The sequence below is a fragment of the Aricia agestis genome, chromosome 7 (genome assembly GCF_905147365.1).
Source record: "Aricia agestis chromosome 7, ilAriAges1.1, whole genome shotgun sequence".
NCBI classification, from domain to species: domain Eukaryota; kingdom Metazoa; phylum Arthropoda; class Insecta; order Lepidoptera; family Lycaenidae; genus Aricia; species Aricia agestis.
The window spans coordinates 512,142-538,323 of record NC_056412.1 but is presented as its reverse complement, the minus strand read 5'-3'; the positions used below and the strand labels follow the sequence as shown (position 1 = coordinate 538,323).

The window sequence follows — 26,182 nt, the reverse complement described above, 5'->3', positions numbered from 1 at the left end:
GGTGCGGGCACGTCCTTCGCATGGATGATCGCCGCTTGCCTAAAGAGGTCTTCTTTTCGGAATTGGCAGGGGGCAAGCGTAAGCAAGGTGGACAACATCTGCGATATAAGGATGTTCTCAAAAGACACTTGAATGCCTGTGCTATTGACCCTGCATGTTGGGAAAAGCTTGCTGCTGAGCGGATATCTTGGCGCTCTACGACCAATACCAAGATCAAAAATGTTGAGAAAGACCGTCTGTGTGCGCTTGAAGTTAAGCGCCAATTGTGTAAAGAGAGACCTAAGCCTTCCTACATCTATACTTACAATTCTGCCGGCCAACGCTACTGTAGCACATGTGATAGGACATTCAAAACCAAGTTCGGTCTAGCAAGTCATATTAGGGCTCATAATAGAAACAATCCTTAATTTCTGGGGTCGCCGTTATCGAAATCGATAAGGAGGACTATATATTTTTTTTAATAAAAAAGGGAGCAAACGAGCAAACGGGTCACCTGATGGAAAACAACCACCGGCGTCCATGGAAACTCGCAACATCACAAGAACTGCAGATGCGTTGCCGAACTTTTAAGAGGGTATACGCTCTTATGCGTATTCCTGCGGTATATTTCTGCGGAGCGAGGTCCCCGCGACGCCCCTGTACATATCCCGCCTGCACTCGTCCATGGAGGTCGAAGACGTCGTGGACTACATCAGTAAGAAGACATCCCTCCACTTGAGGGTCGAGCGTCTGCAGTCTCGCCACAAGGTCAACTTCAGTTCCTTTGTGGTGAGAGTACCGACGCATCTCCTCCCGACCTTTGAAGCGGAGGAATTCTGGCCGACTGATGTGGTTTACCGAAGGTTCCGGGGGAGACTCCGGAATGAAGCGCGCGTCACGTCGCCGTTAATTCGTGATAATGTGTAGTTGTTAAGTTTATATAATTTTTATGTATGTTAGTCATTAAGGTATATATTGTATGGGCCTACGTAGCCTCATTTAAATAAATAAATAAAAATAAATAAAATAAAAATAAAATATTTAACATTATAATATTGTTTACACTTTCGGGGGTTTCACAAAAGTTCTTCGGTGACTTCGCACTGTGCCAAAAACGTCACAAATAAACTTGCGTTTGAAAACACTTTTGCTTCATTAAACTCGTCCCCGTTTCGATATCGTATCGTATTTCATTTCGGGAACTCCGTGTCAAAGTTGTATATCTACGGCGTTAGCGTGGGACATCAGAAATCACTTGGGACGGGAAGCGATAGAGGAAATTAGGGTAAGTTTGACACGGGCTAAAGTTCACCACGTCACTTCCGAAACACACGCGCTGTTGCCTCAATATATTATTATAATTATACTTAACGTTTATACTTGCTTGTTTTTTTGCGCCAAAATCAATTTATCATGCGGGAACCGTATATTTTTCCGGGATAAAAAGTATCATAATAATATTGTGTCCTTTCCTGGGACTCAAAATATCTACGTGCCAAATTTCAGTAAAATCGGTCCAGCGGTTTGGGCGTGAAGAGGTAACCGACAGACAGACAGATAGACGGATAAAGAGATAGACAGACAGAAACACTTTCGCATTTAAAGTATTAGTATGGATCTTGACAGACATAATAATATTATGACTGATACGGCATTCAGTGCATTAATGATTTTCGTATGCGAAAATATGCACAAAACTGACGTCTGACCCTTAGAATTTGATAATAATACTGGTAGCATTGTGCTCCTCTTTGAAATAGATGACAAGGCAATGGAACAATAGAAAATGATATAGCAAACAATTAATAATATAAAATTGAATAGTTTAATTTATATATCAATGGCATAATATAATAATTGGCTTATATAATAATTAGTATGGATATTCGGGACTCCGGATATATATTTTGGGAGCGATACATACTTTACCTTTACTAAAATGCCTGCTATTTGTGTTAAAGAAGGCAGGTCGCTGTAGCCCTGACGTCACTGCGACCCATAAGGATTTGTGGGAATGATGTACGTGGTGGCCACAAAGATCTTCCGACCGAGCGAGGTGTTATGCTCGTTCAGGCCGGAGCCCACGTGATACATCTCAGCTGTCGTATATATACCGACGCGCTCAGAAAACTTCAGTAGCGCTATGCAGGAATGTTAGGCGAATAATTGTGGGTACCGCCACAGATCTTTTTTTTTATGAAATAAGGGGGCAAACGAGCAAACGGGTCACCTGATGGAAAGCAACTTCCGTCGCCCATGGACACTCGCAGCATCAGAAGAGCTGCAAGTACGTTGCCGGCCTTTTAAGAGGGTATAGGGTAATAGGGGAGGGAAGGGAAGGGAAAAGGGGAGGACAGGGAAGGGAATAGAGTAGGAGATTGGGCCTCCGGTAAACTCACTCACTCGGCGAAACACAGCGCAAGCGCTGTTTCACGCCGGTTTTCTGTAAGAACGTGGTACTTCACTTGTCCAGCCGGCCCATTAGTGCCGAAGCATGGCTCTTCCACGTATAAAACTTGCCTGCTAAAGTTAAATAAATAAAAATAGTATTTATATTCATTGTAAATACTCTTCCCTAGTTCGTTTATGTCAATTGCAATTTGAGGATAAATAAAAGATTTTAATGAAATAAACAAGTCTATTTCGGGGCGACTTCATTGAAAAGGATATCCAAGCTACAGGCTGTAACAAGAATAAGTGATAATACTTCAGGGTGTGTACGTGTTCCTTGTAGAGAGTTCACTGTGAAAGTAGCAGCGCTGAAAGACCAATTTTTTTTTTCACTTTTGTATGGGGAAACTCGTGACGCTGGCTCTTGCCCATACAAAAGTGAAAAAAATTTTTCGTCTGCTACTTTCATAGTGAACTCTCTACAAAGAACACGCACACACCCTAAAGTATTATCTCTTATTTTTGTTACACACTGTATAAGAACAAGTATATATAATAATTTCTGTGTAACAAGTATCGTTCTCCAAAATATAAGTTTCAAGCCTGGTTGTCACTTGGGGACAACCTTCTCGGGCAACAACTTAAGAGCTCTCGCTAGCTTATTGTGTCAGGCTGTGGTTTGCTACAAATTATTTGGAATAACTACATAAGCACCTCTCGTTTTGAACGACAATATATTAGGCTGTATGATACATTAATTTTTGACTGTAATTTTTATTGGCTACAGGAGGGCTACGTCTGAAATTTTTTGTTCATATCTCATTGCATTAAAATAAAAAAAACAACAACGACACTTTTAAATAATCGGCCAAGAAGGAGTCGGACTCGCTCACGAAGGGTTCCGTACCGTTATAGAGCAAAAATACGCCAAAAATTGCATTTTTTGTATAGGCCTTAATTTTTTATTTTATTTTAATATTATTATTTATTATAAAAGTATAATTATAATAAAGAATTTTGTGAAAATTTAAAGTGCCTAGCTGTGACCATTATGGATTATTATTATTATGGTTTCTTGTATGGGAGCCCCCCTTAAATATTATTTTTATTTTGTTTTTAGTATTTGTTGTTACAGCGGCAACAGATATACACAATTTTTTAAAATTTCAAAAGTCTAGCTACAGTGGTTCTTGAGATACAGCCTGGAAACAGACAGGCAGACGGACGACCACACGGACAGACAACGAAGTCTTAGTAATAGGGTCCCGTTTTTACCCTTTGGGTACGGAACCCTAAAAAACATGTTCAAAATTCGGATTAAAATTTTTACCCGCAAAACAGTTTTGAATGAAATAATTTAAAATAGTCATAATTTAAATCAGAAATAAGTGATGTTTCTGTGTTGAGCGTTCAGCTAAGTGGGGCTTTTTTCAGTTTGTTTAGTTCAAGTTTTACTTTGCCGCTTTTTATACTGTATTAGTTGCCGTTTTCCCGTCGAAAAACGTTTGTATTACAACCTTGACGGTAAAAGCATTTAAGGCACCTCATAATACGAAATTTTATTGCCATTTCGTCGCAAAATTTTACATTTTATTGATATGACTTCGTAAATAATGAGATGGATAATAACCGTCTACTCCCCGACGCGTATTAAATATTAATTATTCCCTTAGATGTTTACCTCTCCCCTTAGATGTTTTACCCTACATTTATTTTACGTCCATCTGACAATCAACTCTTATATTTAGAGGAGGCCACGTTGCTTAGGTAGGCCGTATCTGAAATAAAGCATCGTATTCGACGTAGCTGCGTTGCGGCGACGCGCGACGTGTGACAACACAATACAGGTGATAAAACATAGCGTCATACGTCCTCTTAATTGCCATTTATTGTTATCGCCAAGTTCGTTGTCTGGATAATTGACAATAACAAGCTTGCGCGGCTATGATTATAAACTGAAGCGGATGACAACGGTACATTGATGTTATGATCTACCGCGGTAAACCTTTATGATGTGTTTTAAATATATTATGTAAATTTTTTTTTGGTCGGGAAATGCTATTACGCATCCCCGGTAGCGTTGGGGAAGGACCACCGGGGTATGTGGGACTCACTAAAACCCGACCGTGTTCCTACTTCCGCGCAGGACGGAGACGCGAGGGCCTATTACATGTCTTCCGTGGCTTCCGTCCGCGCTCTCCTGTTCACCGTTGGGGTTTATTGTCCCCCTAGGCCGAACAGAGGCCCCACATGGGGGCTTGCATAGGCCGGTCGTCTTCTTTGTGTCGCGATGCGCAGAAACAAAACGCGCATCGCGACTCTCTCGTGGACTCGGTGCAATGAGTGGCGGCATCCCCATACCGTCACCCCGAGTTCCCTGGCTGAGGCGGAATGTCGCGTCCGTTGCGACGTCTTCGCGTTGGCCGTCTTCGCCGGTGGTCATGTGCCTCTCGCTCAAATATGTATACCTAATATAATTAATGATTAAACGAACTTACCTGTACGTGAAGTTCTATCATAATTATATGAAGCGCCTCGTCCGAAGAGATTGGTATTGAATTTATTTATTTTTACTTGTAGTAACACAGATTGACCCCACTCAGTTGAGAATTTTCGTGCAGATTAAAGTTTTTATGCTGGTATCCCAACCCCGCCCCGTCGCCTCACCGCTGTCATAGCTGTGGCTCCTCATTAAGTTTAGAGACTTACCTAAACACCAATAATTATTAATTGATGTATTTCCTTAATGTTCTGGGAGAACGACTAGTTTGGGCGGGCGGGTTACCAATCTCTTCGGACGAGGCGCTTCATATAATTATGATAGAACTTCACGTACAGGTAAGTTCGTTTAATCATTAATTATATTTCGCGCCTCGTCCTCGAGATTGGTATTGAATTTATTTATTTTTACTTGTAGACTTTGAGAGTAAGAGTTTAAGGAAATCATCAATAATAATCTAAACTGCAAAATATGTTTACAAATCAGTATTTTATTGAGAATTAGGTTTTGACAATAAACATGTTTGTCACAACCAATTAAATGAACTTAACAAATAAATTATTAATATAATAATTATAATATTCTTATAACAGTAATAGATGTTTTTGATCAATAACTGTAATTCTAATAATTATTATACAACATTATTGTTTCTAATTGATTCCTCGCCGTTGAAAATTGAATTGGCTAGCGACAATTCGGAATTATCATTGATTAGAGGTTTATTGTAAAATTTAGCGAACACAAGCGAGTTGTCACTCCAGCCAGCCGTGCTGCGTATGGCGTCTATGTTGACGCCCGCCCTATGCGCATGCGATGTACTGGCGTGTCTCGTGCTGTGCGCAGTAAACATCGTTGTGTCTACTCCGCAAGCACCCAACGTACACTTCACCCATCGACTTAGAGTCTGCGCACCGACTGGTTTGTGAGGCTTTCTAAAACCAATGAATAATATGTCAGATTTTCTTAATGGATGAGTTTTTTCTAAGTATGCTTTCAGGGTTTTCGCTGGACATATCTGGTCCCTATGTGGAAAGAATGGTAAGTAAAGTATAGTTTGATTCGAACCAGGTCTAGTTGTTTTTAAGATGTCCGGAATTGGTATACTAATACATCGTAGAGAAGTTTGTATATTTTTTATATTTATTTTAGATAGAGTCTGTATTCTATGGGCAGTGGCAAGAGCTAAAAGAGTAATAGTCTTTTTTGAAAGATTTTCTAAATTTAAATCCTCATTGGGGTACCACGAACCCAAGTGATTTAGAACTATATTTACATCCCAAGTAGTCGTATATTTCGGCAATGCTGGTCTAAGACGAAATACGCCCTTGAGGAATCTCTGTATTCTATCATCATTACATATATGACTGCCGATTATCAGCGATAAGGCAGATCTGCAAGAATTTAGAGTCCCAAATTGACAACCTTGCTTATACATATGAGTCAAAAAATAAATAATATTTGGGACTGACGCAGAAAAAACATCAGACGAATTGTCTTGGCAAAAGTTCCACCATCTTTTAAGACTAACCTCGTATTGCTTGAGTGTATTCTTAGAAATCGAAGCTAATACTATGTCGAGCGAACCAGTGGGCACGCCAAGCTTTGATAATGCGCTCCGGATAAGACTGCTGCCACCAGGGTAATTGATTCGTGTAGCCGACGTGAGCTGCAATGGGATATTATGACATGTTCATGAGGTGGAAAAATTATAATATTAGACACAACAAGTGTTTGAAAAAGCGGGTACCAGGCTTGGGTAGGCCATAAAGGAACTACCATGATACCTTGTGCTTTTTCAAAAACAATTTTACGAAGAGCTTTTAGGATAACCGAGAAAGGAGGGAAAGCATAGAAAAAACAATTATCCCATGGCACCGTAAATGAGTCGATGGCAATGGCATCTGGATCTCGATGCCAAGAAATATATTTTTTACACTTATAATTAATTCTACTGGCGAACAAGTCGATCTCTGGTCTGCCAAACGAATGAGTTATACGGGAAAAAGCAGAGTCGGCCAATTCCCATTCGATATCCGGGTGAGATTTACGCGATTCAAAATCGGCAATTATATTGTCTTTTGATTTTATATAAGACGCAAAAATAAAAAGTTTACGATCCTCACACCATTGCCAAATTTTACGCGTTATTTCCGTCAGGTGAGGATACTGGATTCCACCCATTCGGTTGATATAAGCGATTGCCGTGGAATTATCAATACGCATGAGGATTTGGCAGTTGTATAGATCACGCGCAAAAGTTTTGAGGGCAATAAAACTAGCCAGAAGTTCGAGATAATTAATGTGTTTTTGTACCTCGGACTCAGACCACTGGCCGCTTGCCGTCAACCCATCACACGCAGCCCCCCACCCCGTAGTTGAGGCATCTGAGTATATTTCACATACATAGTTATCGTTTAAAATTCTATGAACGGAACTATTTATATTATTTAACCACCATTGTATATCAGGATATATTGTGGGACTTACGGTCATTATCTTATTATAATCATCATCATATCGTAAATTAAGGAATTTGCAACGCTCCATTTCCTTGGTATGAAGAAGGCCATATTCGATCGCAGGGCATGCGGATACTAGGAGACCTACGAGTTGAGCTAATTTACGAATCTGGCAGCGATTTACATTTTTAAATTTTTCTAATTCTCGTCTTATTCGAGACCGCTTCTCGGCTGGTAGGCCTAAATTCATTGCACAGGAGTTAATAATCATGCCAAGATATTTACAATTCATGGAAGGTTGGAGGTTACTTTTGTCTAAATTAATAATAAAACCAAGTGAAGATAGTAGGTCTTTCGTGGTTTCAATGTTTACAAGACATAGCTCTTGGGATTGACCGAACAAAAGCCAGTCATCCAAATATACTGTAGACATCAGACCAGCAGAACGTAACAATTTGACTACTGGTTTCATAACTTTTGTAAAGACAAAAGGTGCGGTGCTAAGACCGAACGGTAAAACGTTAAACTGGTATAATTTAGAATCAAAAATAAAGCGTAAATACTTTTTTGAGTCATCGTGAATTTTTATTAAAAAATAGGCGTCCTTGAGATCAATGGTTGCCATAAAACAATTATTTGTAACTAATTTAATTGCTGTTCGAAGATCTTCCAACTTAAAATGTTCCGTTACTATAAATTGATTTAGTTTCTTAAGATTTAAAATAAAGCGCATTTTACCGTTCGGTTTTGGCGTTAGAAAAACACTCGAGATAAATTGTCCCTCACAAGGGTTACACTCTGAAATGGCACCGATTTTTTTTAAATCGCTAATTGCCTTAAGAAACAGAGCTTTATCGGAGTCTGATTGTTTGTGCAATGGAGGTAATGACTCTTGATGTACAGGGCCTGTAAAAGGTATCTTGTAACCATTAATCCAAGATAGGATGGTGCGGTCTTTTGTAATAAGAGACCATTGTTTATAATAATAATGGAGACGACCAGCGTACTTAACTGTATTTAGTATCGGCGGCGCAGTGGAGCTGTTTTCGCTGCTGGTTGACGCGATAACGTCTTGGATGAGTGCGCGGGCTGCTGCGTGCGGGGGGCTGCAGGCTGGTAGTTCCTCCCTGGCTGGGTCTGCGGCCTGTACGCTGTACCCGGGGGCTTGCGGTTTAAAGGCTTCATAGAAGAGGTAACTGGCTTTTTAGGTTTGGCAGGTGTATTTGCCTTAAGCTCAGTAATAGATTTATTGATTGTCTTGGCATGTTTTAGCGTTTCAGGTAGAGCTTCGCTAAACAGAAAGGAATCAATCTTCGTATTGGAAAGATGTTCTTTTACGTCTTTCTTAAGAGAAAATATTATAAAATTCCGTCTTGTGACTGAATCATTGTGCTGAATGTCACACAAAAGTCTCGCTAAGTCCATAAGTTTTTGTAATGATTCTTTATTTTTATTTTTAGAATTCATTTCATTAGATAAAATTTCTCCTAGGCATGAAATGGCGTGTGCCATTTGCTTTTGTTTGACAGCTAATCCTTTTTCTTTTTTAGCTACCGTTTCTGGAATAGCAGCTTTTATTTCAGGGTTAATTTTTGGAGCGTCAATATGAGAGCAGTTAGATGGGATCAGATACTTTGATAATAAATCCTTGCGCATCTCATAGCTAATGCCTGTGGTTGCTATGTGTTGAAGGCGCGAGGCCAGTTCAGGAATAATTTCCTTACCATGTTTTTCAGTCAGTGACGGATCGTCACCTAGGATTTCGAGGGCATCTGCATCTAGGGCTGAACTTTCGCCTACTATAATAGGTGGCGTTATTGGTTCTGGGTTATCATCTCCAATGAAATTAGCCTCCGGAGTCTCTGCTACATCTTCGACGAATGCCTCTTGGAAATTAATACTATTTCCATAGTTTTGATCGTAAATGACCTGGTCTAAGTCATACTGAGACCAGTCGGACGGTTCGATTCCGTATGTACCTATAAAGATATAAAAATATCATGTAATTTCGATTTTCACGAGCATAACGCAATGAAGAAAATAGATATCTCTATACGAGTAGTAAGCAGCTCAATTAACATAATGCAAGCAACTAAATATGGTTTCTGATTACATAATTTTGTGTTAGGTACAATTCCAAATGAATTGAGCGCCAACAACCATAAGTTGAAAAGTAGTTAGGATAAACAGTAAGTTAGGATCAATTCCCAGCGAATTGATCGCTAGCTAGTAGCTTACATTCCTTATTCATATATCGTTAATCAGGTAAGGAACAATTCCAAGCGAATTGATCGCAAACCATTAAATTGTGTGGGTACAATCCCGAGCGAATTGAACGCCGATTATATTATTATTGTAACATAATAAGTAATTGTCGCTTACATTCATATTATATCGTAAATCAGGTAAGGAACAATCCCAAGCGAATTGATCGCAAACCATTAAATTGTGTGGGTACAGTTCCGAGCGAATTGAACGCCGATTATATAATTGTAACATAATAAGTTTAAATTATTTAATACGCTGTAATAAGTTAGGTACAATCCCCAATGAATTGAACGCCAACTGTCATACGTATAAACTTTAATAAATTGATAATTAATTTTCGTTTTAATATTTTAAAACTAACTATATTTAGTTATTGATATAATAATCAAATTGAGGTTAAACTAACCTGTCGGCGCATGATTCGTGAGGGTAGATGGTGGCGCGGGCGACGCTGGCGCCAGCTTGGCGGCGGCTTGTTCCGCATGATCGCGCGCCACCGCAGGGTTAACATTTTCTCGCTCACGAATTTTCTTCTCTAATTTTCGGACTTTGTTCAGAAGTCGATCCAAATCCTCTTGGCACGTCCGCGAACGTTTCGGCATTTTCACAGGTAATATAAAAACGTGTTGAGTGGTCGGGCACTAAAGTGTCAATGAGGAGCCACAGCTATGACAGCGGTGAGGCGACGGGGCGGGGTTGGGATACCAGCATAAAAACTTTAATCTGCACGAAAATTCTCAACTGAGTGGGGTCAATCTGTGTTACTACAAGTAAAAATAAATAAATTCAATACCAATCTCGAGGACGAGGCGCGAAATATAATAAAAATCTTAAATATAATATGTATAGTATAAAAGTATTAAATACATTTCCGTTGTCTGGTCACAACACATAAGTCCTTTAGGTACTTAGCACGGAGCCAGATTGACGTGGTGTGAAGCGTCCATGTTATATATTATTTTTATTATATTATTATTATCTAGATAGATGTTATTGAAAGCACTGCAGATTTTTGGCGGAAATTCATGTTTTACAGACTTTATTTTATTCACCTAGAATCTAGATCATTCATAATAATTTACATTTCTATGAAGGTGTAATGGTAAATGATGAAAAGATCTGACGATTAAATGAAAACGAATAATTTGTTAAAGTAAACCTTAAGACTATTCAATATAATTAAAATGTGATATAGAGAGAGGAAACATAATCTATATCTATACATAATATTATTATAAAACAAAGTAGCTTTTTTCCCTCGTCTCCCTTTGTTCCCTTTAATCTTTAAAACTACGCAACGGATTTTGATGCGGTTTTCTTTAATAGATAGAGTGATTCAAGAGGAAGATTATAGGTATAATAACATTCATTAAATAGTTGCGAAATACAGTTATTGTTGGAGTTTCTAATGTGATGTCGTAAATAATTACATTTTTTTCCGCTTACATTGCAAACGCAGGCTGAACCCTACGAGATTTATCAAAATAATGTACCAAGGATTGTACACATTGAAAAGGTATACAGAAAACTCCGCGATGGTATGTCTATCTCTTATGGATACCCCACAATAACATATTTTTTTCTGATTTTCACAAATAATAAATACAGCATTAATCCTTATCCAATTAAATAACTTAAATACATTGTTGATTTCATGTAGATCTATAATATTGCTGGCCCAGGCTGCTGCTGGCTGCTGCTGCTGCTGGCTGGCTATAATATATTTTATACCCGATGCGAAGCCGGGGCGGGTCGCTAGTGAATAGTATAATATATTAATTTTAAAATGTACTATTTGTGAATTTTACAACACAGGTAATAACTATTATTATGTTGTTTGAATTTAATAACTGTATCGCTACTACTACATTTTATTACCTTTAATATTTAAAATACCTCGCTAAGTGCTTCTAATAATTTATAAACAAAAGTATAATAAACGGCCGTAATATTCCGAAATCAGCTACACAAAATAAACCTTTTGTTTCACATTATAAGGCCCAAAATATCGTATATGGCTTGTTAAATTAATAATGAAAAATTATAGGCAATGCTGACACGTTAACACGTTCTAATATCGACCGTATCTAATTACGATAAAGCAGGTTTTGGCTTGGACGTTTAATGAAGTACATCATTTTCAGCGTAGGCTATAGTTTGGAGTAGGGAGCAGTTAAGATTTCGCGATAACGGTTTTAATATGAGCCGGAAGCTCGCTCGGCGAACAACCCACTAAAGAATATCGTGCAATTTGTTTTGTATTTTAGAGAACGCTCGGATTAACGTTATTATGCTCGTCGGCTATTTTACGTATCGCTGTAAAGTGTTTTAGAATTTGCTTGGTTAGCATTTTGCAAATTCGTTTTCGTACTGTTTGTTTTAGTTACGAATTGTAACGAAATAACACGAAGAATGTTTTGTTTTTCGAGAGCTTGTCTACCGCCATACTACTTGATGATATTTCTATAAATTATGTTTTGTCTTCGAGAAAAAACCAAGAATTCTTTTTACTGCATATTTCTATTAACAAAATTTGATTTAAAAAAACGTAAACATTAACGCCTCAAAAAATAATCAAAGGTTTATTATAATTATTAAAAACATAAAATGTTGCCATATAATAAAGCTTGATGCACAAAAAATAACAAAAAGAGAATACGAAAATATTGCGAATGTAGAACATTAAATATTATCAATTTGAAACAACCATGACTCTGCTGGTTATACAAAACAGGAAAAAATAAAGATTAAACGAGTAAGCTGGGGGAAACGAGAAAATTAGAACAAAATATGTTTAACGTAGCTTATTAAATAACATATTACCGAGCGTATGATACGCCTATGTATTATTCGAATGTCTTTACAAATGTTATTTAGAAATGAGCAATGTGGGGTTGTACAACGTACAATTCTTATTATTCTAAGCCTTGCCTGGTTTTACTCACATTATACAAATTTAAAAATTATATTAAAATGTTTTAAGCTACATAATATTGCATAGCTTTTTTCTCGGGCTTTGAGCGCGGCGACCGAATCAAGAAAGTCCGTAACGAAAAAAAAAACTAACACGCAACGCCGCGCTGTGCCGGCTGTTCGGAGCAGTGTTTGCGTGCGTGCGTCTAGACGTATGCGAATAACTATTGCATAAGTTGATAAAAAATGCTATGCAATAGCTGTACCTCCTCGAGTGCCCCTTGCATTTTCTAAAAGGAAGCTGTCATCCAAACACCAATTACCCGATAAAATAACGACGATCATTATGATGAAGGCAAGCCAAGGGCTAGATTTACATGAGTCCGCACAAACGCGCGGTTTGGCAGCTTCACCGCGCGATTACAAGCTATTGAATGTAATGATTTATTTAACTAAAATTTGACGACCTCTGTGGCTCAGTGGTGAGCGTGTTGGTAGCTCAAGCCGGGGGTCGCGGGTTCGAATCCCGCCAACGGAACAAAACAGTTTTCAATGTTCCCGGGTCTGGATGTGTATTAAATATGTGTATGACATAATAAAAATCATAAATATATGTATAGTATAAAAGTATTAAATATATTTCCGTCGTCTGGTACCTGTAACACAAGTCCTTTAGGTACTTAGCACGGGGCCAGACTGACGTGGTGTAAAGCGTCCATAGATATTATTATTATTATTATTTAAATAGCGGTGCGGTCGCGCTGTCATTTACATAATACAATGGCATAATATTGAAAATCAAGCCTAAAAATAATCCACCTCACACAGCCATTTTTTAGAGGCAATTTATGCAAACTTGTGTTATACGTGGGAGAGCCATGCTTCGGCACGAATGGGCCGGCTCGACCGGATAATTACCACGTTCTCACAGAAAACCGGCGTGAAACAGCGCTTGCGCTGTGTTTCGCCGAGTGAGTGAGTTTACCGGAGGCCCAATCCCCTAACCCCTACCCTATTCCCTTCCCTACCCTCAACTATTCCCTTCCCTTCCCTACCCTCCCCTATTACCCTATTCCCTCTTAAAAGGTCGGCAACGCACTTTCAGCTCTTCTGATGCTGTGAGTGTCCATGGGCGATGGAAGTTGCTTTCCATCAGGTGACCCGTTTGCTCGTTTGCCCCCTTATTTCATTTAAAAAAAAAAACTCAAGGGCTATTTTGTACGGTCGATTCAGATCGCAACGAGACGCGTTATGCATGATGCATTTTTTCAATGTTCAAAAGAAATGGATCTACGCCTCGCTTTGCCATCTGAATTAACCCTAAGGGTAAATTCAAACCGCAACGTGACGCGTGGATTCATTTCTAAATTTCTACTGAATTAACAGATTTCAATTGCGCGAGACGTCTTGCAAATCTGTCCAATCCATGCATCTACGCGTCGCGTTGCGGTCTGAATTGACCCTAAAACCACTTGGACTAGCTGGTAAAAATTTAGTTCAATCAATTAACACACTTCCATTCCAGTCGTAAAGATCTGGAAATTGGCGAAGTCCTTAGTGAGCCGACGAGTAGCCGCAAAGTCGCTAATAAGCTTACTTCACACTTTCTGTAATTACTGAAGTGCCGTTTCGGGGTGATTTGGTTATATTAGCAATTAACGCGTTTAAGCAAGATTTATATTACGGTTTTTCTTACCTTCGCAGACTCGGTAATATTTAAAGTTTATAATGAGTGTACCTCAGTTCTCTGTACCTTGTTAGCAAAAGATATTATACTCAGCGATAATATTTGTTAATTACTATACATGGTTTATTTTGCTGCCGTTTTTGAGAAACTGCATTAATAGCTAGTTAATCCGCCGAATATTATTCTGCCACCTAAATTATGACGTGTAGGTTTCTAAAAAGGCTAGTGCTAACATCGCGATCATATTTTATAATATAAATGTTGTGTAAATCTTAATTTATAGGAAATAATAAACTGTAACGTTCCGTTACAAGCTGTTTGTTATTACTATCAAAAAATTAAGCAGTAATTGCCACGCAATACATTATAATATACCCTCAAGCAACATATTAGTATAATTCTATGATATTAATGCTATATCATATTGATTTAAAAATTGAGTTTTAAGGTTAACATTTTAGACCGGTGTAAGCGCTAACAAAGGATTTTGTGAAAAACGACCCTTCATCTGTTCTAAACGAAACAATTTGTTAGTAACTCGCTTTTGTTGGGATCGATTGTTCCAAGTTTCATTAAATCCAACAGCGAGTGTGGCACGCAGGTTCAGTCATTTAATATTTTAATATTCACGTTTTGTTGCAGAATTTCACGTAAATAATCATGTTTTTTAGGAATGTAATTCAAAATGTTTCTATCTATAAATGAGTAACATTATAATATTATACTACGTATTTCAAATAGCACTAAGCGCTTCTAAGAATAATTTCCTTGTCATGTTAATATCTTTGCTCCGTTTGTCGACTCCGAATTAATAATATTTCGCTGAGATTTCCATTATTAAGGACTATAATGTATATTACACTCACACAACTTAAATTTGCATTACAAGTATTTAGTTAATGCCTAGTATAAGTAAGTTCTATTTGGTCCCTTTTTTACCATAACCTACTTATTTGAATGTACGTCAAGGAGCAGTGATGGCAAAAATATTTGTAATGTTTTTATGAAAACATAACACCTATGTAAAGTACTTAATGAATATTTATCACAAAAAACCAATTTACCTGAAAGTTTAATATTTATACTTGAAACTTAATACTAATCAATCATAGAAGTCATGTCAGCTGAAATGTTGATAAATTGTAAAAACTACTGTAGACTGCTTGCGTGATGGTCCGGATTCAAACGAAATTGTCGCTTATGTAATCGCAATACGAGCTAGTTTTCTCCGTCTAGTACGTTAGACAAAGTTGATTTGTTTCAATCGAGGCATCGTCTTCAAGGTAACGTTTCCATTGCCTACGTCGTCGACTTGAATGATTACGACAGATAACAATCTTTGACAAGGGCAAACAGCTATCAGAAGACTTTTTCAATTACATTAACATTATCAATACAAATCTACATTAAAACTTTTTAACTTATTATGAATCACCTTACTTTTATTATGCCATCTAATGATAACGATGAAAACGCAATGGAAAGTAAACACAGTAAAAATCGCTCAAAACACTCAAAATACATCCACTCACATTCAACTACCATACTACCAAAGGAGAAAAGGGCCAATCCCCTACCCTATTCCCTTCCTTACCCTCCCCTATTCCCTCTTAAAAGGTCGGCAACGCACCTGCAACTCTTCTGATGTTGCGAGTGTCCATGTGCGACGGAAGTTACTTTCCATCAGGTGACCCGTTTGCTCGTTTGCCCCCTTATTTCATAAAAAAAGAAAAGAAAAAATACAAATAATAATAACATCTATGGATGCTTCACCTAAAAATATAATAACGTTCTGAATTTCGGTATTATGCACAACATCGGAAAATTTTCTGCCGAGCATTTTCGAAACATTCTGCCGCACTCAGAGTGGAACAGTAATTAATACTTACTTAAAATATTATGTAATTAATTCAAAATGTTGACATAATGCTCATAAATTATCTACCAAACTCTTCATTAAATTGAAGGTTAATCATAACTAAATGTCTCTGAGTACGGCGGTTTTTCTATACATTAGAACGTCTTGAAATATTGAAATGGCGGTCGACTAGGGGCGTAACTGGTATTTATATACACGTTTGTGTGTGTACACTCGATTTAACGAAGCTGTTAAATGTTGAACGTAATATTATGTTTGTTGATGTGACGACTATGGATATATTCAATTGAAAAAAAAGAAAATTGTTTTCCGGTGGCGAATAAGTGGCGAATAAGTGGCGAATAAGTGGCGAATAAGTAAGAGTTTGTAAGACAACAAAAATAAAGTATATTAAATTTTTGCGCTCCGTAAGTGAATTATGATTTAATAAACATTTAGAGCGTAAAATTGAAAGCCAAAGTATAAAACATCAACAACGTACGGACTACGCCACGAATACGTGAAAAAGTTACTCGATTTACGAGAAATATTGCTCTCCCCAGAGCCTTTCTCTCGCATTATGGCCTATCAAAAACCATTTACTGCTTTATGTTACAGCATAATAATAATAAATTAAATATAATTCTTCACCATTTACCATTTGTGAGGCGAAATATGATAACACTAGAAAGACCGGAATTCTGAACTTCCTAGAAAGACCAAGAACGGTCAAATGACCCAACGTATGTTTTTACATTTTTTGTGTGTCTTACTATCTTGCTTTTGCATTTTATTGATAATTTAATTATTTATAAATGTAACTTAATTAAATTATAGTACAAATATTCAAGAAATTTATTTAAAAAAGCATTTTATAGACCTGCTACTGATATAATGACATTATAATCACTCCAAAATATTTATTGGTTTTGTTCCTGTATTTGAGCATAAAACACCATTTTTTCAGATTTTATATTTTCTCATTTTAGCAATAGAATGGTAAAGTTACTCTCATGAACAGTAATTCACGTCTAGACGCCATGAACATCTTGATGAAAATACCCTATTGGAGGACAAAACTATTATTTTTTCTTGTCGTATTTTTGGTCCCAATATAAAAATCTTTTATCACTAAAGCTAAAAAAGTACGAAAATATGCTTTAGAAATGAAATATACTTGAAATTAGCAGAAATATAACAATTTTTATCATAATATTTTCATATAACTACAATTTCGCAACCTTTAGTTTGTTATTTGCTTCGTTTGTGTAGGTAAAACAAAAAATTAAATTAACTCAGCATAAATATTTTATTGAAATTCGAACTACTAATAAACCCTGGCTGTCTTAGGTCAACTCAAGCAACAATACTATGAAAATTGACAGATTTTTGTAGTAACGTTGATAATTTTCAAAAAACAGGGTTTCATTATAATTATTAGGCAATCATTAAAAACACGTTATCTCAATTTAAACTATCGAAAATTATTAAATGTCACGAGAAGAAAACTAATTTCACGCAACGGTAACGAAAATATCGCAAATAAAAAATGAAAATGCGGTCATTTGACCGCTCCGGTCTTTCTAGCGATAAAGGAAAAGTACTTTGAAATTTTGATGTATTGAAAAGTGTCCAAATCCACTGGACAGATAATTTAATCGGCTCAGTAGATTCGAATGCTTTTGTTCGAACTTCATAAAATTATTTTTAAAAATCATTTGGAATTCCGCTAAGAAAGGATTTTGATAAATTCCAACCCAAAAGGGTTCAAATAGCCGATGAAAGTTTGTATACTTCTTAACGCGAGCGAAGCCGCGGGCAAAAGCTCGTCACTATAATAAAATAGAAAACAAAATAAATAATATATAGTCATGACCATAAGTGAAGTGTCTCAGATATAATTATTGATGTGTAGAACTACAAATTTCATTAAGAATGTCAAACGTAATACTTACTTAGCTGATATCCTCAGGTCTGATATGCCTCATGTCGACGTTTTAAAAGTGTTAACTTTGTTTAACCTATTTAGAAATAAATATTTTGATTTTGATTTTATCGATTAAGATCTACGATAAGTGATAATACACGAGCAACAAAGTACACAAATACTAATGTGTATAATATTGTATGCATTGATTAAAGGCTTTTCCCATACGGTACCCGGCGGCAACAGCATAATATACCTATTCATATACAAGCGCTTATATCTGCTTATATCTTACCAGCATATAATATTTCATAAACGCCGCCGGAAAACTGGAGATGGCTTCCAGAACTGGTGTGAAAGTAAATGGCAACCGGAAGGTTTTAAAAAGGCTTTTATGCTAAGTACTCACATACAGTATTACTCGATAGTTTTACTCTGAATCGTGTAAAAATTATCGTATGAACCGTAAAACTCACAGCTCGAAGGCTCGCATCGAGCCGGCCCGATGGAATTAATTAATAAATCTTATTTCAAAAGAAATCTACTCGACGCGAGCCGTCGAGTTTTAGTCAAGTTGTGAGTTTTGCGGTCCACGCGATAATTTTTACTCGATTAGGATTAAAACTATCGAGTAATGTTGAATGTGTGGTCGAAAGCCCGAGCCATAGTTTTTACTCTACGTGATTGCTCGATCGAGTAAAACCGTATGTGAGTTCTTAGCATTAGAGTGAACAATCACTCGACGTATAAATTGTCCTGATTAAGCGACTTAAAAAGGAGGTTATCAATTCGACCCGTATGTATACAGTAATATTGTCAGAACTGCCTAGTTTTTGTATATTATTATTTTAGTATATTATATCAACGTTTGAACAAAATTTACCAAAAATGTAAGTGTTTTTGTATGTATGTTTTTTATTTATTTCGCATATAATATCCAGAACTACAAAGTCAAATTTAATTAATTCGTTTTTGGTGTATAATAAGGTATCGTTCAGCTTATGGAATACTGCAAAAAAAGATTAAGTAGTCTTTGAGAGAGGAACTTTGAAGTCGGTTTTTAATATTATCTTTATCATAATAGTAGCTTTGGCCGCAGCTTTGCTCGCGTTAAAAAGTATTATTATAATAATATAGCTGTTGCCCGCAACTTCGTCCGCGTTAGCATAGTATAATAACGGAAATGGATAATTTTCTCCTTTTTTATGGTCCCTTACTCAAAGGGTGAAAACGGGACCCGATCACAAAGACCGGGGCGCAGAACCCACGTTGGGGGCTCGGGGCGCCCCCCGAGCCACCCACATGGTAACTAAATGATACTCAAAAAGTGTATGTTTAGTTTAAGTAATTACTTAGTTTATTCCTAAAAAGCATAATTCAAACTCAACACTAACGACGTGACACCTTTTTGTTATTTAAAGCAACATTTCCAGGAGGGGTGGTTTGCGGGGGCGCAGTCCCCCCAAGTAGGGGCCGGGGGTTAAACCCCCTCGCATATTAATGAAACGACACTCGAAAAATGTATGTATAGTTTAGATTAGAATTAATTCACTTTTAAATTATTAACTTAGTTTGTTCCTAAAAAGGAGGATTAAAACTCAACACTAACGACGCGAAACCATTCTGAAGCAACATATCCAGGAGGAGGGGGGGAGGTTTGGGGGGGCACAGCCCCCCAAGTAGGGGCCAGGGGCGAAGCCCCCTCGCGTATTAATAAAATGACACTCGAAAACTGTATGTTTAGTTTAGGTTAGAATAAATTCACTTTTCATTATTAACTAAGTTTGTTCCTAAAAAGGAGGATTAAAACTCAACACTAACGACGCGAAACCATTCTGAAGCAACATATCCAGGAGGGGGGGGGGGGTTTAGGGGGCACAGCCAAATCAAAAAAAAATTGGTTCAGCGGTTTGGACGTGAAGAGGTAACAGACAGACAGACAGACACACTTTCACATTTATAATATTAGTATGGATTTTGAAACTTAAAGTTTGTATGGGTCGAAGTAAAATTGGAGGTGATGATTGGAAATTCCGTGCCAACGAGCCGAAGGTATGAATAATGCGAAACGCTTATTAACAATCATAATATTATTGTTATAACTAATGAGCTTGTATAATTATTATCAAAGCTTTGTAATCGAAAATTATTCGGATTACATAATATTTTACTAATACAATTTATAATTTTATTGATGATATTATGGTTTTGAATACTAATTATCAAAATATGACAGAGGATACTTAGGCCTAGTTGTTACACTATCCTAACTCCGATACATCTCAATATAAGTAAGTGTATCCACAATTATTATTTTTTAACGAAATAAGGGGGCAAACGAGCAAACGGGTCGCCTGTTAGAAAGCAACTTCCGTCGCCCATGGACACTCGCAGAAGGATAGGGAAGGGAAGGGAATAAAGGAGGGTATGGAAGGGAAGGGAATAGGGGAGGGGATTGGCGAAACACAGCGCAAGCGCTGTTTCACGCCGGTTTTCTGTGAGAACGTGGTATTTCTCCGGTCGAGCCGGCCCATTCGTGCCGAAGCATGGCTCTCCCACGTGTAATGTTAATTAATATTAATATTCAGAAACGCTAGTGTGCACACAGCTTAACCTTGCTGTACCGCACACGGTGCAAAATTTCGACATCAATTCGAGGGATTATTCAACTCAGCAGAAGCGGCCACCACCATCGTGCGATCAGCAGAGGACCTCATTCTTTTACTTCACTTCAGTAGGGAATCACTCTTAATTTGGAATTCGTAATTAGTAATTCATGTAAAACTGTTAATTTTTAATAAGGTATTATTTAAAATTTGCTTTTTTTTTTGGCACCGACGGCTGCAGCTATCGTTACTTAGTGGTAAACATTTGATTCGCACTCATGTTTACGATACAGGAGCCATACTACGAAATCATTTTGAGACAAACAATCGAACGAGAACGCCGCGTCCTACTCTAACAAACGTGAAATGACGTTGTTAGAGCAGGACGCGGCATTCTCATTAGATTGTTTGAATCTCAAAACGGTTTCGTAGTACGCCTACTGATTCGGAACCCATACGACAAACGTAAAAATATGAGGACACCCTCACAGGGCTGCTTTCAGAAATATTTATTTGTTAACTAGATGACGCCCGCAACTCCGTTGCGCCAAAATTCGTTTATTGCGCGGGGACGGCCGTACAGTGTTCCGGGATGAAAAGTATCCTATGTCATTTCTCGGGATGCAATATGTCTCCATACCCAGCTAAATCGGTTCAGCGGTTGGGGGGTGAGGAGGTAACAGACAGACCCCTCAGACTGACGGACAGACAGATAGACAGACACACTTTCGCATTTATAACATTAGTAATTATTATGGATTTAGGCCGACTGACTGAGTGAATGCCGTGTATACTTTATCAACTTTTTTTAAAAATGAAATAAGGGGGCAAACGAGCAAACGGGTCACCTGATGGAAAGCAACTACCGTCGCCCATCAGCAACATCAGAATACGCTCTTTTCTTGAAGGTTTGCAAGTCGTATAGGTCCAAAATACTACAGTTTGTTCCAGAGTTTTACAGTGTGCGGCAGAAAGTTACGCGAAAAACGCACTGTGGAAGACTGCCACTCATCAAGGTGATGAGGATGGTATATTTTTCACGTGGGACGATGGCGAAAAGTTGTACGTGGTATGATTCTGAACTATGCGGACTTGTGGATTAGTATTTTTTTTTTGCTCGATTAACTCCCAAAAATGATCTACAGCGCCTGGACAGATGTTAAACGAAACATTTAACCCACATCGCTTTCATTAAGGGTAGCCAGTTTTTACTGAAATCAGGCCAGCTATATAGAAGTGATTTTATATTGTCCAATTGTGTGTGAAATACGAATAACCTAGTGGGTCGAATGCCCAATACGACAGGCGAGGTCATGTATAATCTCGTGAGAGTTGAGACAATCAAGTGATTGGATTTTAGGGTCCTAACTCCTAACCAAGCTTGAAAACATATTTTTCTCCCAGCAGGAATCAAACCCGCGAACTCTCTGAGTCAAGCCACGGCCCACGATATGAGCCATCGAACTAAGAAGGTAGTCGGTATATTAAAATTCCATCCGCATGGTATATCTATGGTTCATGGAGTACCGAATACATAAATCTATAGTGACAGGTATATTGTCTCATGGTTTACTTGAGTAAATGCCTGTTAATATTAACGCAAATAGTAGGTAATGAATAATAGCAGCTAAAGTAATTTATTACTCTGGTAACATGATAAAAGTAATTAAAAGTTGATCGTATAATTTCATATAATTTTTATGAAATTTAAGTTACATTTTGGTCTCAATTTTGCGTTTAAGTATTAACGTGACCTTAGCTAATTTATTAGTATTTTATCTCTACCAATATTATAAATGAGAAAGTGTGTCTGTCTGTCTGTTGCCTCTTCATGCCCAAACCACTGAACGGATTTTGTTCAAAGGATCATGGGCATTTTGGTATAAGTCTCAACAGAGATAAAATATATACCATTAGATAGCTCTCTCTCTCTCATAGTGAGTAGGTAAAAAAGTTATATGGCGCCCAGCCCCTAGGAACTGTACTTTTTGAAATAATGTACAGTCAACGTACAAGGCCGGCATTACCGATGCAGTTTTTGTCGTCTATGTGGTAAGATTTATTTGCGCATAGAAAGGTTACAAATGTCTTGTCTTAGATAGTACACCTTAGATTTACGCTCACAGTAGTTTAACCCCTCCCTCATACTGCTCACCCTTGGACGGTGGAGCAGGTAACGATGACAGAACAGAAAATGTATATAGAAGATAAGTATGTAGACATAAGACTGTATATGTGTATAAATTGTATTATGAAATTAAATCCCTTAACTTTAAATCAGGGACAAGAGCATTATTAAAAAAAAACATACCTGTTTAATGTGTAGGGGAGAAAAACCCCGGACGGACATATGGACGGACGGATAGACGGACAGACGGATGGACGGATGGACAGACCGAAACTATAATATAAGGGTTCCTTGTTGACTACGGAACCCTAAAATTAATCATGTAATAATGTAACGTGATGTTAACAGTATGAATTTATGTATGAGCGCTGATGTCACTTTTAACATGGCTTTACTCAAAAAGTACAACGAATCTTGACAAGCGCCCTATTGGTCATTTATGTACATGGGTATACCTTCCTAAAAATATACAATCAATTCCTGTTGAGCCCAATACCAGAGCCCATACATTTTTGCCCATCATCATTTGGTATGGAGATATTTCAAGTCCCGGGAGAGGACATAGAATACGCTTCATCCCGGAAAAACGTACAGTTTCCGCGCAATATACGTATTTCGACGCAACGGAGTTGCAGACGTCAGCTAGTACTCATATAATTTTTAAATGTTATAATAACAAATTCAAAGATAAGTCAATGGATGGATTATTTTAACTTAAGTGGTTAAAATAATATAGATTATTTTAACCACTTAGGTGGTGGATAGCCATTTTTTCAGTTCCAGTCTCTCCTTCCAGTTTAAGTATTTCATCGCGTGACGAAAGTAAATAATAAATATTATAACCTGATGTATCATCAAAAGTAAGCTTTTTTTATCTCAACCCCTTAGGCCGGTGACCTCATTTATAGCTATGTTACGTGGTCGTGCTCATACATATTATGTGCCGGGCTACCGGCGTTCTTGATTTTCTGTTTCTCAAAAAAAAAAAAATTTACTATTTTAGAAGACGCAAATAGAAAATCACAAAATTAAAATTATAATTTTGTATCGCAAAGCTGATATTATAAGCTGACAAAAATGAATATCAGAAATCAATACAGTGAACAATAAAACGTAAAAGAAACCATTTCTTAGAACATAATAAATTTACCACCGGTTGACATAAAAAAACTTTAAAAAATACTTACACCAAAAGTTTTATAATCCATTAACACTACACAGTCAACTTACGTTCGAGTTAAACACACTTTGATGTCACTTTAACACACAATTAACCTTTTGAAAGTTAGTTCAAGATCGCACGAGAGGCGGCACGCACTGTCTACGAGCGACAAGGCCGGGGTATCACCAGGCCGAAGTGCAGCCAATGACTAAACAGCGGACCGTGTCGGTACTCCCACAGCGCATGCGCCAATCATCGCTACCCCGAATTCACAAGTTACTTCTGGTTTAGTTTTTAACTGACTTCAAATAATTTAGGTTTTAGGTAAAAAAAAAATACCGACTTCAAAAAAGGAGGTTATCAATAATCCAACGCGTATGTATGTAATATTTTCAGAACTGCGCAATTTTCGTAATATGTTAGTCTATATCAGCGTCTGAACAAATTTGCCAAATTTCAAAAGTATGTATGTTTTTACCCGACTGCCAGGAGGGGTGTTCGCATATCTCTGGAAGTACCATTTGGATTTAAGTTTTTTTTTATGTACTAGGTGTTGTTCAACTTAGGGAATAGTGTAAGTTTCATCAATATCGTTTCAGTAGTTTTGCAGATAGGTAGTTTTGATTCTCAATTATGTACAATTTTGAAGTCTGTTTAATCTTTTTAAAATACAGTTTTATATACTTGTTACTCTGCATCGACGCGTTTAACCCATCAATCCCCAAGCGACAGCCGGCTACCGCATAACAATTGAAAATCTATTATTTCTGCGATACCCACGATGGAAGTGCTACAACAGAAATATTTGCGATCGATTGTCTGATTTAAAATTTACTTCATTCGTATCTATAAGGGCTATTATTAAAGCTGGAGAGCTCCTTAAACATTTAGAGTATCCTATTACCGTTTTACTCCAGGGCATTTTCAATACGAATTGTAACCCCCGTTTTTGCTATGTCCCTCGACTTTGTGGATTTATTTTTGGGAACAAGTGGCAAACGAGCAAACGGGTCACCTGATGGAAAGCAACTTCCGTCGCCCATGGACACTCGCAGCATCAGAAGAGCTGCAAGTGCGTTGCCGACCTTTTAAGAGGTAATAGGGTAATAGGGGAGGGTAGGGAAGGGAAGGGAAGGGAATAGTTGAGGGTAGGGAAGGGAATAGGATAGGGGTTAGGGGATTGGGCCTCCGGTAAACTCACTCACTCGGCGAAACACAGCGCAAGCGCTGTTTCACGTCGGTTTTCTGTGAGAACGTGGTATATCCGGTCGAGCCGGCCCATTCGTGCCAAATCATGGCTCTCCCACGTATACCTTATGTACAATCCCTCCCACGTATCCCTTTTGTACAATAAAATTAATGTAGATGAACAATCGTAGTACGGGAGCCCTATAATTTTTTTTTTTTTACTATCAAGCAAATTTTTTGTGAGTAGCTTCATTTTGATATGACGAACATTTTTATCTACGAAAAATATTGAAAGTGGCAGCTAACAGAGATAGAAAGGATTTCATACTTTGACTTGATGGTCCTTAAATATAGATTGTTATATATTTTGTAGGACAAGGTTGCTCTAAAATTGTATAAGTTCTATTAACCTATCAATATATAAAAAATCTGCTTGTTAGGGTTTCGTTTTAGGGTTCAGTATTCAACAAAGTTTTTTTTTTTTTTTTTTTATGAAATAAGGGGGCAAACGAGCAAACGTCACCTGATGGAAAGCAACTTCCGTCGCCCATGGACTCTCGCAGCATCAGAAGAGCTGCAGGTGCATTGCCGGCCTTCTAAGGGGTAATAGGGGAGGGTAGGGAAGGGAATAGGGGAGGGTATGGAAGGGAATAGGGGTGGGTACGGAAAGGAATAGGGGAGGGTACGGAAGGAAATAGGGGATAAATTTCTGTGAGGACGTGGTACCTCTCCGGTCGAGCCGGCCCATTCGTGCCGAAGCATGGCTCTCCCACGTCAAATTTTATTGGTAGTTAATTACAGAACCCTAAAACGGTATGACGGCTACGTGGGAGAGCCATGCTTTGGCACGAATGGGCCGGCTTGACCGGAGAAATACCACGTTCTCACAGAAAACCGGCGTGAAACAGCACTTGCGCGGTGTTTCGCCGAGTGAGTAAGTTTACCGGATGCCCGATCCCCTACTCTATTACCTTCCCTACCCTCCCCTATCACCCTATTCTCTCTTAAATGGCCGGCAACGCACCTGCAGCTCTTCTGATGCTGCGAGTGTCCATGGGCGACGGAAGTTGCTTTCCATCAGGTGACTCGTTTGCTCGTTTGCCCCCTTATTTC

The 26,182-nt window shown here is 37.9% G+C and overlaps 2 protein-coding genes across 2 annotated transcripts in view; both read right to left on the bottom strand.

The window, feature by feature from the left end:
• Positions 1 to 24,071, bottom strand: part of LOC121728600 (nephrin-like) — a 265,974-nt gene extending 241,903 nt beyond the window's left edge. Inside the window, exon 1 of the mRNA XM_042116774.1 lies at positions 23,907 to 24,071. The gene's annotated coding sequence lies outside the window, so the exon portion shown is untranslated. The remainder of the gene's footprint in view (positions 1 to 23,906) is intronic.
• On the bottom strand, positions 6,489 to 10,202 carry LOC121728997. Its single transcript, XM_042117364.1, has 3 exons — positions 10,007 to 10,202; positions 8,345 to 9,311; positions 6,489 to 6,539 (listed from the first exon to the last, which is right to left on the bottom strand). Exons 1-2 carry the CDS (start codon positions 10,200 to 10,202, stop codon positions 8,350 to 8,352), a joined length of 1,158 nt encoding a protein of 385 aa, XP_041973298.1. The 3' UTR covers positions 6,489 to 6,539; positions 8,345 to 8,349.
• Positions 24,072 to 26,182: the final 2,111 nt, after the last annotated feature.

Excerpts from the sequence above, each read along its gene's own strand:
- LOC121728997 (XM_042117364.1), bottom strand. The coding sequence starts at position 10,202 with ATGCCGAAACGTTCGCGGACGTGCCAAGAGGATTTGGATCGACTTCTG. Across the intron at positions 9,312-10,006 it reads CACGAATCATGCGCCGACAG|GTACATACGGAATCGAACCG; the intron begins GTTAGTTTAACC and ends ATATCTTTATAG.